The sequence below is a fragment of the Tiliqua scincoides genome, chromosome 1, assembly GCF_035046505.1.
Source record: "Tiliqua scincoides isolate rTilSci1 chromosome 1, rTilSci1.hap2, whole genome shotgun sequence".
NCBI classification, from domain to species: Eukaryota; Metazoa; Chordata; class Lepidosauria; order Squamata; family Scincidae; genus Tiliqua; species Tiliqua scincoides.
In genome coordinates this window covers 312,069,112-312,086,164 of record NC_089821.1, presented here as the reverse complement: position 1 = coordinate 312,086,164, position 17,053 = coordinate 312,069,112, and the positions used below count along the sequence as shown (strand labels likewise).

Genomic DNA, 17,053 nt, shown 5'->3' with positions numbered 1-17,053 from the left:
GCCCAGATTGGCTCTGGCAGCAGGTGGGAGGAGCCACTTACACGACATGTGGCGGCACCTGCAATACTTACCGTGCTCCCCCTTGTAGCTACGCTACTGCTGCTGCCAATTCTTGGCTAGGTGAACAATGAACTGACTCAGCATATCACAGGTTCACATGCAGCAGAAAAGAAGTCATCCAGAGTCATTCCATGCAGGACTGTTTTTTTTCCTGGAAAAATATATATGCACATTAAACATTTGCAATGTTGACTTTTGCATTGCATGACCTTTTGAGTGTTAAAGAACACGTTCCAGAGAAGCAGGCTCTCTCTGCCAGGTTGGGGGGCTTGCCCCTGCACTTCTTCCCAGAGAAGGGAATGCCTGTCTTCCTTTGAGCACTTTGGCCTGGGTAGAGGAGAAAGGGAGTTCTGGAAGCACATTGTCAGCCAGGAGCACTGCCCACTGATGCCAGGTAGATGTGTGCCCAGGAGGTCATGCGCTTGGCCATACGCCTCCCTATGTTTTGCAGCATTCATTGCAGAGACTCACATCTGCATCTTATTCTACAATAGATGTTGCCAGCTCTTGGTGCGTCCAGGCAGCTGTTTTGTTGAGTGCCCTGCAAAGTCCCAGGCTAATCTCTTCTTGTCTAAATGGCAGGTCAGGGGATTAGGAAAGGTCAGCGCGGAAGCACAGCCCAAACCAGAGATAGCTGCAGAAAACCCTGGGCAACTTCTTTCAGGTTCTGCTTCCTGAGCTGCACAGCAATTGGCTTGAGAAGCTGCATCTGGATGCATCTAATCTTAAACTTCTCCAGCAATCTCTGTGCTAACCTACCATGTGTGCCAAGTTAAAAATAGAGTCGGTCCCAGAGAATGCAGGATTCTGCTCTGTCGAGTCTGCAATCAACCTTTTTATAGCAAAATCGAAAGAGGAATTATGCCAAAGCAGGATTTGTTTGGGACTCACATTAATTTTTAAAGCGATATTTTTAACATTTACTACCCAGGAGTCAGTGATCAAATGTACTGCAGGAGCTTCTGTCTCTTTCCGTAAATGGGAATTGAAAAAATAAAACCATGACACTGTGTTGGTGCAATAAACAACTTCTAATTCAGGCTAACAGGAAATGAGAAATGTATTCTCTGGGTACAGTTCCATTTCATGGAACTGACCTCTGGATAAATTAGGTATATCCCAGAGTGAATTCCATCTGTCCCCGTATTAGCTAGGTTTTGCTGTTCTTATCCTCCAAATACATCGGTGCTTACTTTTCAAGTGTTGCTATGCACTTATGATATATAAATAAAATTTATAATCAGTTCCTGGTTGTCCTCACTCTCTCAGTGCTATTAGATTTTGGTGCCCATGATAAGGTTCACACATCAAGGTTGACAAACCAGATATGTCATAAGAACATAAGAAGAGCCTCACTGGATCAGGCCAAGGGCCCCTCTAGTCCAGCTTCCTGTAGCTCACAGTGGCCCACCAGATGCCTCAGGGAGCATGCAAGACAGCAAGATACTCGCATCCTGTTGCCACTCCCTTGCATATTTCTAAGACCTTGCATACTTCTAAGAGGTGAAAAGCGGTGTGCCCCAAGGATCTGTCCTGGGACCGGTGCTTTTCAACCTCTTCATAAATGACCTGGAGACAGGGGTGAGCAGTGAAGTGGCCAAGTTTGCAGATGACACCCAATTTTTCCAAGTGGTAAAGACCAGAAGTGATTGTGAGGAGCTCCAGAAGGATCTCTCCAGACTGGCAGAATGGGCAGCAAAATGGCAGATGCGCTTCAATGTCAGTAAGTGTAAAGTCATGCACATTGGGGCAAAAAATCAAAACTTCACATATAGGCTGATGGGTACTGAGCTGTCTGTGACAGATCAGGGGAGAGATCTTGGGGTGGTGGTGGACAGTTCGATGAAAGTGTCGACCCAATGTGCAGTGGTAGTAAAAGCGGCCAATTCTATGCTTGGGATCATTAGAAAAGCTGTTGAGAACAAAACGGCTAGTATTATAATGCCATCTCGTACAAATCTATGGTAAGGCCAAACCTGGAGTATTGTGTCCAGTTCTGGTCGCCACATCTCTAAAAGGACATAGTGGAGATGGAAAAGGTGCAAAAGAGAGCGACTAAGATTATTGCTGGGCTGGGGCACCTTCTTTATGAGGAAAGGCTAGGGTGCCAGTGGCGTCACTAGGGTTTGCATCGTCCGGTGTGGGATGCCAGCGCGTCACCCCCCCTGCAGTGGACGGGGCAACACCGCAGGTGGTGGGCATGGTGATGTACCATCACTCCACCCCCACTGGTTTTTTGGCTGTACCTTTTGATAGAACAAAAAAAGAACACATTCTGCATAAAATTACGCATTGATTGATATATAACATGATGGTATTATTCCTCCAAACTGCCCAATGAACTCTAGTTTGGGGGATACAGCAAAGCCACTTTATATGCTGATTCAAGCAGCATTCAAGCCAACACCATGGCTTTCTCACAAGGAAGCTGCTTGAATCATCATATAAGGAGGTTATGCTGTACCCCCCCCCCAAAAAAAACACCTTTAGCCAATCAGTCAACACTGATGCCATTTTTTGATTCAGCACCCCAAATATACTGAAGAATAAGTCTCATATAAGTCTAACTTTTAAGACAGCAATATGTTATCCTTCTGGGTGTGGTGGAGCCCTCGGCAGGGCTCCTTATGTCTCCAAACACAGCAAAAAGCAAAAAGGGGGGCACTTGTTTTTTGTTTTGCAAAACCAGAGGTTCCCTTTTCTGCTGTTTTTTGCATTTTGGGAGGTGTGGGGAGCCCAGGACTCCAGCACTAGCTACCCATAAATTTTTAAAAAAAACTCTCCCATCCCCAGAAGCAGCGTGATCCTAGAGATCACATAGCTGCCATAGCCCCTCCCCCACACAGACTTACAATGCTCCCAACTCCCTTGTAGGAGTTTGGGAAGCACTGGTATATGTAAAATGCAATCCCAACCAGAATGTTTGCAGGTGTTTGGTATCGCAATGAAGGAAAAAAGCACCCCTTCTAGATTTCCACTCTAAATTAATGAGGACTGGCAGCTTGGCAGTCTGCCTGAGAGGTTTGAGCAGGCAGTGGAGAGGAACTGGAGTGGTCTCCAATTAGCAGGTTGCTGCTAATTGGGCTGCCTGGAATTCACTTCTTATATGAAGAGTCCTCTAGCTAACAGTAGTAGCAGCATTCAAGAGATTCAGAGGATGACTTTGGAAGGGGTTTTGTTTTTTTTAAATGTAGGCCATCCACTTCCTCCCGGCTTCTCCCTGGGGTTGTCCAGTTCAATTATTCTCATTTGGCACCCTCAGTTGGGTTGAACCAGTTCTGTCCTGTAGAGTTGGATCAAGAAGCCCTGGGTTGAGATTCTACCACTGCTCTGGAGTCATGGTGTAGCCTTGAGCTAAGATCCTTTCTATCTCCGCCTCGGTGTTTCATCTGCAAAATAAGAGTTGCAGTGGTCAGAGCTTTGTTGTTTATATATTAGTTTATTTAATGTGCATTTATGTCTCATCTCTTTTTAAAAATAAGTATGAGAGGGCTTCCTCATGAAAGCAAGCGTAAAGCAAAGCAGACGAAGAATTAGAGCAAATTCTACTTGGAATTCCAAGCAAGGAACTGTTCTGGCATACCTAGAGTCAGGAATGAGAAGCGAAGGCCGGTCAGGACCATGGACAGAGCATGGAGAGCAGGATATTGGGCTGAGATCAGCCACCAAGTGGCCTTGGGCCTGATCCATCTGTTACTAGCAGGCTGTAGGAGCCAGTGATGTAGCTGAAGCATCTGGCACCCGGGAGCACAAAAAACACAGACAAAAAAACACCCCATACCCCCATAATACCCGCTCTATACAAGGTATCTGAGGAGGTGTCATAGGCAAAGGTCATAGGAAGGTCCAAAAGGCACTTCCAGTTTTTGGCAAAAGGCCAAAAAGGAGTCCTTAAGATAACCCTTAAGAAAAGAGGCCTCTAAGATAATCCCTCAGGCTGTGGTACAGTGTGCCCTCTTCCCACACCTTAGCTGTACCACTGGTGGGAACCTCTATGACCAAGTGGTTTCCATGCCACTGAGGCACAGTTCAAAAGAACTGCTCATGTTGCTGGGTTCAGAGATGGAGTTTCTTCCCATTATTGAACTGCCCTGGCACAACTATCCCCACTGCACCCCACTCTTCAATAGTGTGTTTTCCTTGGCCTTGTTTTCTTCACTTCTGATGTGCCTAAATCAGCTTGACATTCTTGCCCTATAAGTAGTGGCTTCTCTGAAGGCACTGCTTGCCATTACCTGGGAGTAATTTCCTCAACGAACTAACAAGGAGATAAAGTATATTGCAGTCATGGGTTGGTTGACTGTTTGCTGAGAATGAAGATGTCCCAACAACCCCAAGAGGACATATCAAGGGGGTTCTTGATATGCAAACAACCAGTGCAAACAGTAGTGCAACCAACAAAATTAAAATTACAGCTTTAACTTATAGTATCATCAAGCTGCACCAGGGTCATGCTGTGGGTGGGGAGGCAGGTGAGGCAGAGCCTCCCCGCCGGAGCACGTGGGTTGTGAGTGTTTGCACACTTCAGACAAGTCCTCCTCACCCACCCCATGTCTGTGAGCTGCACATGTGTCTAGTAAGTGAATGCGGCCATCTTTCACTTTCTTCTGACTTGTGAAATAAATTGTTCCCTTGCTACATTTATTTCACATATCTGTTACCTAATGGGTTGCTTTGAGAAAACAACAACAGCTCTTGCATATTCAGGGATTCCAATTATTTACTAAATTAAAAAAAAATGTTATAAACTATTCTGTGCTTTTAATCATTGTTTGAGGTCTCTCTGCAGGGGGGGGAGGTGACTGGTCTGCATGGCCTCTCCAAGGGGACCCTTTTGGAGGCCTCAGACTAGTCCACCAGAAGCAAGGGGGGCTGTCACCCAGCCCCCACTTTTTGGGTTGGCAGCTTTTGCCTGGGTCAGGAGCAGAGGCTGCTATCAGCATATCCCCCTGCCTGCTCTCCTGACTACCTTGTCATCCCTGGCCTCCTGGTTTATGTAGGGAAAGTCCCTCCCCATTGGCCCCTCCCTTTCCCTCACAGGGGTGGCACAAAAAGGGTGAGTCTCTAGGGCTGCGTTCCCCTGGGACTAAAACAAGTCCTCCTCTTCCTCTCTCTGTCTCCCTCCCACCTCCTCTCACCTGGAGCTGCCAGGTTTGCTGGTGAGGCTGCCTACTCTCTGCCTCTGGGGGATGGGCAGACCCTGCCCACCCAAGTCCCACAGCTCTGCAGACAACATTGGGAGATCCAGTCACGAGCTCCCGATGTCATAGTCAGGTGCCCTGCCCAGCAAGTCAGGTCCCAGCTGGCTGGGCATGGGAGCACTCCCCCATGGTGGGGGAGGGGTGGTTGCCCAGTGGCCGAACAGCCAGTGTTCTGTCTTCCCATCCTCCGTGGCAGAGGGGGGATTAGGGGGGTTCAGCGTGCAGTGTTCCTCCGCTGCGCTTTGCCTCCCACAGGAGTGAGCAGGTGGCCCCATGTTCTGCCAGCTTCCTCCCTGATCCTCAGGCCCAGAAGCCTTCTCCCCAGGTAGGTTGGGGACCTGTGAGAGCAGCGGAACCCCAACACATTGATTTTAAATATTGATTTACTAACTCAGTGTTTAAACCATTTTCTTTCACTGCTGTGTTTTTGCACCACCTGTAACAAATACAGTCATTTTGGAGTCACCTCTCTTGGGAGTGTCACCCAGTGCAGTCCACCCACTGCCCCCTGTGACACCACTTCCAGCCTGCAGAAGAAATTGGCAATGGACAGCAGCTGTGCTCTACACTCTGACAGATGCAGATTTTTCTTCCTCTGCAAGACAAACATTCATGTCTGTCTGTCTGGAAGTGAAAAATGCCCTGGATTCCATCAGAGAGGAGTCCGCCTGCAATGCCGTGGAATTCTTAAACAGCTCCTGTTGTCTTTCTCTTCATGATTCATTGACAGAGCAAGTATTAAACACATGTCAAGTGGGTTTTGATGGGTAGCAATTTTGTGAAAGTTGAAAACCTTCTTTTAAGTGTCAGGAGGCACTTCTCCGCCCCCCCCCCCCAATGCCACCTGCACTCACAGCAGCTCTGCTTACCAGGATCCCTTCAAGCTGAAAAAAAATTGAGCTGTCACCAAAGCTAAGCAGGAGAAGCCGCGTGAAATAAAGCACAGGAACCTTTTCGGTTTGCTTCTCATCTGGGTGCCCTTTCCAAAATACCAACATGCCTCAGTAAGGGGGGGGGGGCTGGAGAAATGGGTGCAAAGGAACAGCAGAGCTAAGCAGGGCACCAGGAGGTGAGGCAGAATACATTTAGCTGACACCCCACAGCATGGGTGCCATTCTACTGTATTATGTGTGATTGATTGAGGCTGCAATCCTATCTACACTTACCTAAGAGTAAACCCCTTTAACTATAATGGGGCTTACTTTTGAGTAGACAGGCACAGGATTTGTGAAAATCTACCCCACCTTTCAGTCCTAAGAACTTCAAGATATTTTGCAAAATAAAGCAGTCAGTTCCAAACCGAAGGGCAGAGGGAGATTCCTGCCCTGTCACACGATCCTGTTTCCAACATAGTCAACCAGCTGGTTAAAGGATGCCCTTAAAGCAGGGGATTGAAGATGGATCCCCTCTCACCACACTGTCCTGCTGCAGCTGCAGCTGCATTTGAGGCCTGCTACATCTAGCCACCATGACTAGTATCATGTCTGCTGAAGACATCAAAACAAATGGCTTTCACCGCATTTTGTGGAAGAGAATCCTGTAGCTTCATCATGGCAGTGCAAATAACTTCCATGGTCTGTCCTCACTGTGCTGCCCATCAATTCCGTTGGATGGCCCAGAATTCTAGTATCATAAGAGTGAAGGGAAAAGGCCCTTCTGTTGACTTTCTCCACACTATGCACATCAAATACAGCCCAAAATATTTCTCAAGAGGATTACTATTGGGGGGGGGGGTATTAAGTGAATTCTGGTGGGAATGGAGACTGGGAATAGGAAGAGGGGGTTAGAATAACCGTGTAAGTCTAACTACCTAAAACTTATAATCATTGCAGGAAAAAAATGTGCTCATGGGTTTTGCTTGTACACAAAGTCAGGTCACAGGGTTCCTGCAGCTTGCTGAATAGGAGGAAGGGTTTGGAAGTTAATGTAAGGGTGGGAAGGTTGGGTGTTCTTGGTCACTGGCTTAGATGACTTTAAAAGTGGATTCTAAACATTCGTGGTGGACTATATCAGTGGTCATTAACCATGATGGCTAGATTGAATCTCCAGATGCAAGTGTAGTATATCACAAGTATCACAAGTACAACGTGCTCTGAGCATTTTATCCTTCTACTAAGGAGACCAACCACTCTCACCTGAAGCTTTTACACATGAGGAACCCTAACTAGCTCTAATACTAATGCAAGAGAAATAGAAACCACAGAAAACAAGAGTTTCGTGACAGCTTTGAGCAGAGGGACAAGCTTCCAAATCGGAGACCCCTGATCCCCAGTCACAGTCTTCACACTCGAGTCTTTCAGAGTGGAGCAGGCCAGGATGTTTTGCTCTTTTCTCTCTGCTTTGCTTTTCAATTTCCGGCCCCTGCTGCTCTGTGTGTTCTCCAATCGCCTCTCATTTCTGCCAGATTTCCTTGTTAATACTATCCAGAAGGGCACAGCCCAGCACTGATATCCATTTTGTCAGAGGGGGTAGGTTCTGTTCAGACACAGAGCCAAAAGCAGTGGTGTAGCTAGAGGGGGTGCAAAACACTAAGTTTTGCAGGGATGCATGCTCACTGCATGCTGCTAGTGGCCCCTTCCCCTCCCCTTCAGAGCTATTCCAGCCCACAGCTGTTCTGCTCCACAGAGCAATACCTCCAGCTGGATGCATATAGACCTCCTTTTTCTATGTGCAGCTGAGCACATGGAGGTTGGGAAAGTGGCAGACTGACTTTTGGGGTGTGGCTGGGTGGGGGTGCTCCCTCTGCCTCCTGCAGTGTGCTCCGTGTCCATGTGCATGAGGGGAGGGAATGGCTGAACCAGGCCTTTGAATCCACCTTTTGTCCTTGAGGACAAAGCGAGTTGCATTGAAGGTAAGGTTTGTGCGTTTTATCTTTGTATCCTTGCTCAGATTAAAAATGTGGCGTAAGAGGCTTTGTTTTTTGTTTTGTTTTTAACAAACACATTCAATTTTGTATTGGCAAGTTTGTGCTGTGGAATTACATCCATGTTCCTGCCATGCCAAGTCTGTCAAAAATTTGAATTCATTATCGCAAATGGCCCCTATGGGGCTCCCTAGGGATCTATGATAAATGTTGAATGAGTTTCTGCCAAGGAAGCAAACACCTACAAGAAGCCACTGTGCCTTCTAGCAACATTTGGTGTTGTGCAGAAAGGGACTTGTGTGAGTCTCTGAATAAAAGACTTCTGGGTTGAACTAAATGGCACATGGCATTGATTGCACACTCATAGTTTTTTGAAGCAGCAGTCACTGGGGCAGGACAGGCAGTGGTGCCCTGGGGTGGGAGCAGGTTAACCCTTTCCCTGTGGTGCTTTTCGGACAAACATCAGGGAAATAATAGCGATCAATAGCTGCCAGCCTCCTGGTACCCTTCTGGAGTGAGTTTTTGTCTGGGAAATGGCAAAGGGAGAAGTAGTCCACATCCCCCTCCCCTGTGCCATGGTTCCAATCTAGATTACCCTCCTGCCCCGCAGCTATTTAAAAGGGAAAAGAGAAAATACTGCCAAGTGATTCTCTGACCATCACACCTTGTTTGATCCTGAGCTTCCAAACTGGGCAGTTGTTTTAAGTCTGGACAAAAATCACAATAAGCATTCCTCTTCTTGAAGAATGTCTGGAATGGAAGGAGAAAAATTATCTCCATCATTTGTTCGTGTTGAAAATCAAAAGGTTTGGGGCAAATCATCTAATGGGAAGATTTCTGTGAGGTTTTTGTCTCGCTCCTATTCATTTCAAAGAAGTCTGCACAATGCAACATTCATTTATTCATGGTCACCCCCTGGCTGTCCTATGAACTCTTTATTTTATATATATAATATATATAAAATATTTTTTTGAGCACTTCTATATGCCTTTTCTAACCCAACAGGAAAGTTCAAGGCAGCTTACAGCATTATAAAAGCAAAACCCATTAAAAAACCATAAAATGCATCAATCCAAATCAAATAAAACCAGAGCAGCCAACATAACACTCCAGAGTCAATAAAACTTTCAACACAGAAAAAAACAAATCAGTCAAGGGCCTGGAGGAACATTTTAGCTTTTACACACAAACTCACTCACTTAATCGCTCACTTTAAAATGCCAACACAGAAGAGGCAGTCTGGGTCTGATATAGCAGGACATTGCACAGGCCAGGTGCCACAGCAGAGAAGGCTCTGCCATAATTTACTGCCAGTGGTATCTTCAAAGATGATGGCACCCACAGCAGACCCCCCCTCCCCCGGTGACCATACTGGATGGGCAGATTCATAGGAGAGAGATCCAGTGCTGTTAAGGGCTGTATCACCAGCGTTTTGAATTCTGCCCAGAAACGTTCTATATCAATTGCAGGTTCTGTTTAAGGCTGTTAAAAAACATGACACGGTCCCACACCAAAGGCTACTGAAAAAACTCCACAGTCAGGGAATTAGAGGGCAGGTCCTCTCGTGGATTGAGAACTGGTTGGAGGCCAGGAAGCAGAGAGCGGGTGTCAAAGGGCAATTTTCACAATGGAGAGAAGTGAAAAGTGGTGTGCCCCAAGGTTCTGTTCTGGGACTGGTGCTCTTCAACTTCTTCATAAATGACCTGGAGACAGGGTTGAGCAGTGAGGTGGCTAAGTTTGCAGACGACACCAAACTTTTCCGAGTGGTGAAGACCAGAAGTGATTGTGAGGAGCTCCAGAAGGATCTCTCCAGACTGGCAGAATGGGCAGCAAAATGGCAGATGCGCTTCAATGTGTAAGTGTAAGGTCATGCAGATTGGGGCAAAAAATCAAAACTTCACATATAGGCTGATGGGTTCTGAGCTGCCTGTGACAGATCAGGAGGGAGATCTTGGAGTGGTGGTGGACAGGTCGATGAAAGTGTCGACCCAATGTGCGGCGGCAGTGAAGAAGGCCAATTCTATGCTTGGGATCATTAGAAAAGGTGTTGAGAACAAAACGGCTAATAATATAATGCCGTTGTACAAATCGATGGTAAGGCCACACCTGGAGTATTGTGTCCAGTTCTGGTTGCCGCATCTCAAAAAAGACATAGTGGAGATGGAAAAGGTGCAAAAGAGAGCGACTAAGATGTTTACTGAGCTGGGGCACCTTCCTTATGAGGAAAGGCTACGGCGTTTGGGCCTCTTCAGCCTAGAAAAGAGACGCCTGAGGGGGGACATGATTGAGACATACAAAATTATGCAGGGGAAGGATAAAGTGGATAGAGAGATGCTCTTTACACTCTCGCATAACACCAGAACCAGGGGACATCCACTAAAAGTGAGCGTTGGGAGAGTTAGGACAGACAGAAGAAAATATTTCTTTACTCAGCGTGTGGTTGGTCTGTGGAACTCCTTGCCACAGGATGTGGTGATTGCATCTGGCCTGGACGCCTTTAAAAGGGGATTGGACAAGTTTCTGGAGGAAAAATCCATTACGGGGTACAAGCCATAATGTGTATGCGCAACCTCCTGATTTTAGAAATGGGCTATGTCAGAATGCCAGATGCAAGGGAGGCACCAGGATGCAGGTCTCTTGTTATCTGGTGTGCTCCCTGGGGCATTTGGTGGGCAGCTGTGAGATACAGGAAGCTGGACTAGATGGGCCTATGGCCTGATCCAGTGGGGCTGTTCTTATGTTCTTAACTACAATTCCCAGGAAGCCTTGCAGGTCTCTTGTTATCTGGTGTGCTCCCTGGGGCATCCCCTGGGGGCTGGGGATAAGAATAGGCCCTCAGTTTGGCTGTACTTGCCGTAAGAGGCGACTAAACAGCCACCGGGTAGATGGGACTCGTCAGCCTAGGAAGGCAGCTCATCTAAGAGAAGGAAACTCTGACCTCAAACCTCCACTGCCTTGTGGCTACATCCAGTTATGGAAAAGGCTTCAGGAGTTAACCTCGAGGCAAAATCCGGAGCCGGAGTCCCTGAGGCAGTTCATGGCTGAACACAGTCACGTTCTGGCAACTCCTGCGACGCCGCTGGAACCAACCGTATTGGCCTCTGCCTTTCCATTGGACCATTTCAGTGATGTGGAGAGGGGGGATTTGCTGCATGGGGAACAGCCTATCCTCCATACCTACTTTACCCAGGCTTCGCGCACTGGAGAGGACACTCTGTTCCACCATTCAGAGCGTGACACCATAGTCTTCCGAGACTGAAGGATGCCCTGGGGCATTTGGAGGGCCGCTGTGAGATACAGGAAGCTGGACTAGATGGGCCTATGGCCTGATCTAGTGGAGCTGTTCTTATGTTCTTAAACTACAATTCCCAGGAGGCCTTGCAGGTCTCTTGTTATCTGTGTGCTCCCTGGGGCATTTGGAGGGCCGCTGTGAGATACAGGAAGCTGGACTAGATGGGCCTATGGCCTGATCCAGTGGGGCTGTTCTTATGTTCTTAAACTACAATTCCCAGGAGGCCTTGCAGGTCTCTTGTTATCTGTGTGCTCCCTGGGGCATTTGGAGGGCCGCTGTGAGATACAGGAAGCTGGACTAGATGGGCCTATGGCCTGATCCAGTGGGGCTGTTCTTATGTTCTTAAACTACAATTCCCAGGAGGCCTTGCAGGTCTCTTGTTATCTGGTGCGCTCCCTGGGGCATTTGGTGGGCCGCTGTGAGTTACAGGAAGCTGGACTAGATGGGCCTATGGCCTGATCCAGTGGGGCTGTTCTTATGTTCTTAAACTACAATTCCCAGGAGGCCTTGCAGGTCTCTTGTTATCTGTGTGCTCCCTGGGGCATTTGGAGGGCCGCTGTGAGATACAGGAAGCTGGACTAGATGGGCCTGTGGCCTGATCCAGTGGGGCTGTTCTTATGTTCTTAAACTACAATTCCCAGGAGGCCTTGCAGGTCTCTTGTTATCTGGTGCGCTCCCTGGGGCATTTGGTGGGCCGCTGTGAGTTACAGGAAGCTGGACTAGATGGGCCTATGGCCTGATCCAGTGGGGCTGTTCTTATGTTCTTAAACTACAATTCCCAGGAGGCCTTGCAGGTCTCTTGTTATCTGTGTGCTCCCTGGGGCATTTGGTGGGCCGCTGTGAGATACAGGAAGCTGGACTAGATGGGCCTGTGGCCTGATCCAGTGGGGCTGTTCTTATGTTCTTAAACTACAATTCCCAGGAGGCCTTGCAGGTCTCTTGTTATCTGTGTGCTCCCTGGGGCATTTGGAGGGCCGCTGTGAGATACAGGAAGCTGGACTAGATGGGCCTATGGCCTGATCCAGTGGGGCTGTTCTTATGTTCTTAAACTACAATTCCCAGGAGGCCTTGCAGGTCTCTTGTTATCTGGTGCGCTCCCTGGGGCATTTGGTGGGCCGCTGTGAGTTACAGGAAGCTGGACTAGATGGGCCTATGGCCTGATCCAGTGGGGCTGTTCTTATGTTCTTAAACTACAATTCCCAGGAGGCCTTGCAGGTCTCTTGTTATCTGTGTGCTCCCTGGGGCATTTGGTGGGCCGCTGTGAGATACAGGAAGCTGGACTAGATGGGCCTGTGGCCTGATCCAGTGGAGCTGTTCTTATGTTCTTAAACTACAATTCCCAGGAGGCCTTGCAGGTCTCTTGTTATCTGGTGCGCTCCCTGGGGCATTTGGTGGGCCGCTGTGAGTTACAGGAAGCTGGACTAGATGGGCCTATGGCCTGATCCAGTGGGGCTGTTCTTATGTTCTTATGTCATGCTGTTCAGCATGGCCTGGTCACAGCTGCAAGCAGCAAGCTGCCAAGGGCACCTACTGGCCCTGGTAAATCAGTGCAGGGGGTGGAAGGGAAGCAGAGGGGGCAGAACACGGCAGGGAGGGGGTGGGATGGGGAGTTGATGAGATAGGAATGGATCAAGGCTGGGAAGGAGGTAGTGCTGGTGGCAGCAATGCCGCTGATATCCTATCCCCCTTCCCGGCCTCAAATCCCTGATACGGATCCTTGTGATCTTAGGCCAACAAGATGGCTGGTACAGGTCCAAGTAAATCCTGCAGGCTGGTGAAGGCTTACTCTGGAGAACCTCCTTATTCCAAGGAGGCCTCCAGGTCCCTTGGAAACTCCTCCAAGGGATACAGCACACGCCCCATCTGCAAGGCCGCATAGGTGTGCAGGGAATTAAATAAGACTGGGCCAATACTGAGCTTAAGTATCTTGAGAGTGTGAAGAGATCTGAAATTATGAGTTGTTGGATTGACTCTGGAAGCTCTCCGACTGTTGACTGTGGCAGGCCCCCAAAACATCTCTCAGCATCCCCCACCTGTGTCAGTGAAAAGGCATGATGATCAAGTGCTCAGTATTCACTGCTGAGGAGATAAAGCAGAACACACTCCAAAGGGGTGCAAAATGGTTGGGGGAGGAAGGCAGAAGCTCTTAATGGGGGCTTATAGGAGGAGGGATGTTAATGGCCCTGGAGGCCACTCTTTACACCAGCAGTTTGGCCTTCAGTCTAAGCCATGGAGAAGCACACAAAACAAAGCATGTCAAAAAAAATCATCATTAGCTGAGTGCAGATTCTTAATGTGGCTCCAGCAAAGCAGCCCCCTCTCAACACATTCATACTCCCCAGTATTGAGAGCAGAGCTCTGGGTTTCAAGACCCTGACATTTCCAAAGCTGCTTCGCAAATTGTCCCCTGGAGTCAAGGCTCTGGAGTGCTCCTGGCCCTTGTTTCTTTGGGGCCTATGTAGACCTCTCTGCAAGGCTGCTGGCCCCGTTAGACTTTGCCAATGGATTTCATGAGCTCCCGTGAAACTCTCCGTTGAGTTCACTGAAGAGAGCCAGGATGCCACCTTTGGCAAGGCCTCTTCTGCAAACTGCAAAATAGTTTCAGCTCAGCCCTAAATAAAATCCTCTCTAGATGTTTTGTTGCAACTGGCGGGGATATTTAGCAACACAGAAGAGATAATAGGGGAGTGCTGGAAATCCCAGTTCTATTCTGATAGATGGAAAAACATGCCCACTTTATCTGACCAAGAAAGAAGTTGTGTCAGCAGACATGTGATGGTCAAAGATGATCCTTCCTTTCCTTGCATGAAGTTTTTTATGGAGGTTCTCTTCTTTGCCACCCTGTTCCTCCAGCACATTGCCTTTTGTCTTCTGCTCTTCAGCTGAATGTTTTGGTAATCAGATCAGTTTCTAAGAACTGTGTTGCATTCCAGGCCTGCGTGACTCGGGGGTCCCTCCCTCCAAAGGTAGCCCCACAGCCACATTTCATGGTCCAAGAAGGCTTGAGCAGCCTTCCCTTTCTGTGAACCACATCTTCCCCCCATCATGGTATAGGTCATCCACCAAGGCATCCAGATCTTAGCCTGAAGTCAGATTTAAAAAGATGTAGATAACCATTTCCATCCAAGAATCCTTGGAGCTGAGTCACCACTGTATACAGCTTGCCCCAAAGCAGCAAACTGGAGAATGACCAGCAGAATTGTCTCCTGAAGTAACCATGAGAGCAGTAGATTCAAGGCAAAGTTGGGTAAGATTAGTGAAGTTTCTGCAGTTGTGGTGCCTGTTCCTATGTCTTGGTTGTGAACTGTTGAGGTCAGAAAGGCACAACTATTCACACATTGACACTGTTCTGGGTCAGCCTGGTTTTTCTCCGTATTTTCATCACATAAAAGGGTGATTGTGTCTGAAATATGATCACCTCTGCACTTTTTTCTAGGCTGGCCAGCAGCGCTGGTGGGAGCAGGAAATTGCTGTGAATGAGAAAATACAGAAAGGAGAGTTAATCACCTACAATCTCACAGAACTGATCAAGCCAGAAGCTTACGAAGTGCGCCTGACACCCGTCACTATATTCGGCGATGGCGATTCAACCATTCGTGTGATCAAATACAGCAGTAAGAAATTTTTGTCATTTGTGGCCCTCTTTGGAGAGGTGGTCAGTTGAGACGAGAGCCCTGATTCCTCTCTTACAAGCTTCCAAGTGCTGATAGGTTGTCCCATTCAACAAGTAGGACTGGTGGGGTGGTAGTGGAAGGTTTGACTTCTTCAGTTTCCTTCAGTAGAACAACAGCACAAGAACCCTGTTGGATGAGACCCAAAGTCCAGCCTCCTGTTTGTCACTGTGGCCATTCAGATGCTTCTTGGGCTCCTGCAAGCATGAAGGAAGGTTCTAGGCAGTAGCGTAGCCAGAGTAGGGTGGCATGGTAAGTATTGCAGGTTCCACAATGTGCTGTGTAAGCAGCCCCTCCTATTTGCCATCAGAGCCATTGGACCCCTAATGGCTCTGATGGTGAGTGGGAGGGGCCACTTACACAGCATGTTGCGGCACCTGCAATATTTACTGTGCTGCCCCCCTCTGGCTACGCTACCGGTTCTAGGCCTCTAGGAAGTTCCATAGTGCCATCATGATCAGTAGCTATTGTAAGAATAATAGCTTACAATATTAATATTGTAAGCCGCCCTGGGTCCCTTTTAGGGAGTATAAATAGAATATTTAATAGAATAATAGAATAAATAATAGAATATTGTAAGCCGCCCTGGGTCCCCTTTAGGGAGAAGGGCGGGATATAAATAAAGTTGTTTATTATTATTATTATTATTATTATTATTAAGAAGGAATTTTATGTGACCCAAAGTGTTTCAGCTTTGCCTTCCTCAAGGGTACCAGAAATGAAACGATATTCAATCAATATCTAATATGAAATTGACTTTTCTCATAGCTATTTATGAAAACTCTCCAATCCCACATATTACCAAAAATGACTTATCAGAAAAGATCTTAGCCCAAACCCTTTCATGATCATCCGAGGCATGAATATGTTAAATGTCATCTGTCACATCACTCTCACCATCTAAAAGCCTACAGGCATGGCCATAATGAAGCACAAAATGTTCATTCATCGAAACGGCAAAGCTCAGAATAGCATTCCTTTCAAGCACACCTCAGAAAGTTTATTCACTAAATAAACTGTCATAAAAAGAAAGAAGTGAAGAATGTAACACTCGCTCTCAAAAGATTCCCATATGTAAAATCATCTCAGTTGTTTCCAAGATATGGTTTTTATATGGGCTGCTTTTATCCCACTTTGAGCTAAATAAAATGCACTCCTTTTCTCTGTACCCATTTGAGGGTTCGCTCCCCCTTTTCTCTCTCCTGATTTGTCTGCACAAGGCACTCCCTCCCCATCCATGAGTGTGAGGAGCGAAATATGGGCTTTGGCTCTCCACATTCCTCCCATAGCATCCAACACACCAGTTGACTTTTAAACATTTCAGAAAATGTCCTCTACAGAAGTCTTCTACAAACCTTAGCAGCCTTAGGAGAGGAGGACAAGGCCACTTACAGATCAGTAACCCGTAGCTAAAAGTCACTGAAAGTCCGATTCCTATGGCACCTTTAAAAGTAATTAATTTTATTAATAAAATACACCTTTGTCAGCCACAGCCTAAGTCTTCAAATGCCAGAAATTATCAGCATTATTATCAGCAAATGGCTGAAGGCAGTAAATTGAATGCTCGGCCTCATTTAGCAAAGGGGCAGATGTTCAAGGGGCTTACCGAGGAGTAAGGGATAATGTTTTCCATTACCTTTCCAAAGCCTCCTGATTGCCCTCACCACCACCTCCGCAGCACCAGTGGCATAGCTAGAGGGGATGCAGAGCACTACGTTTTGCAGGGAGTTTCACTGTGGCGTGCAAGCAGCCCCCCCTTCAGAGCCAGCCATTCGCCTCCATTTTGCTCTTCCCACCCAGAATGACTCTGAAGGGAAGGGAGAGGGGCCACTTGTACACCGTGGTGAGGTTCCCTGCAAAACTTAGTGCTTTGCACCCCCTCTAGCTATGCCACTGTTTGGTTTATTCATGCTGTGGAGGAGAAAACCATAGGATTCAGCTATTCTATTTGATAGATGGGGTGCTT

The 17,053-nt window shown here is 47.5% G+C and overlaps 1 protein-coding gene across 1 annotated transcript in view; it reads left to right on the top strand.

The window, feature by feature from the left end:
* The window catches only part of MDGA2 (MAM domain containing glycosylphosphatidylinositol anchor 2), a 385,901-nt gene that overhangs the window by 345,349 nt on the left and 23,499 nt on the right, over positions 1-17,053 (top strand). Inside the window, 1 exon segment of the mRNA XM_066630339.1 lies at positions 14,853-15,030. Coding sequence (XP_066486436.1) covers positions 14,853-15,030 — 178 coding nt within the window.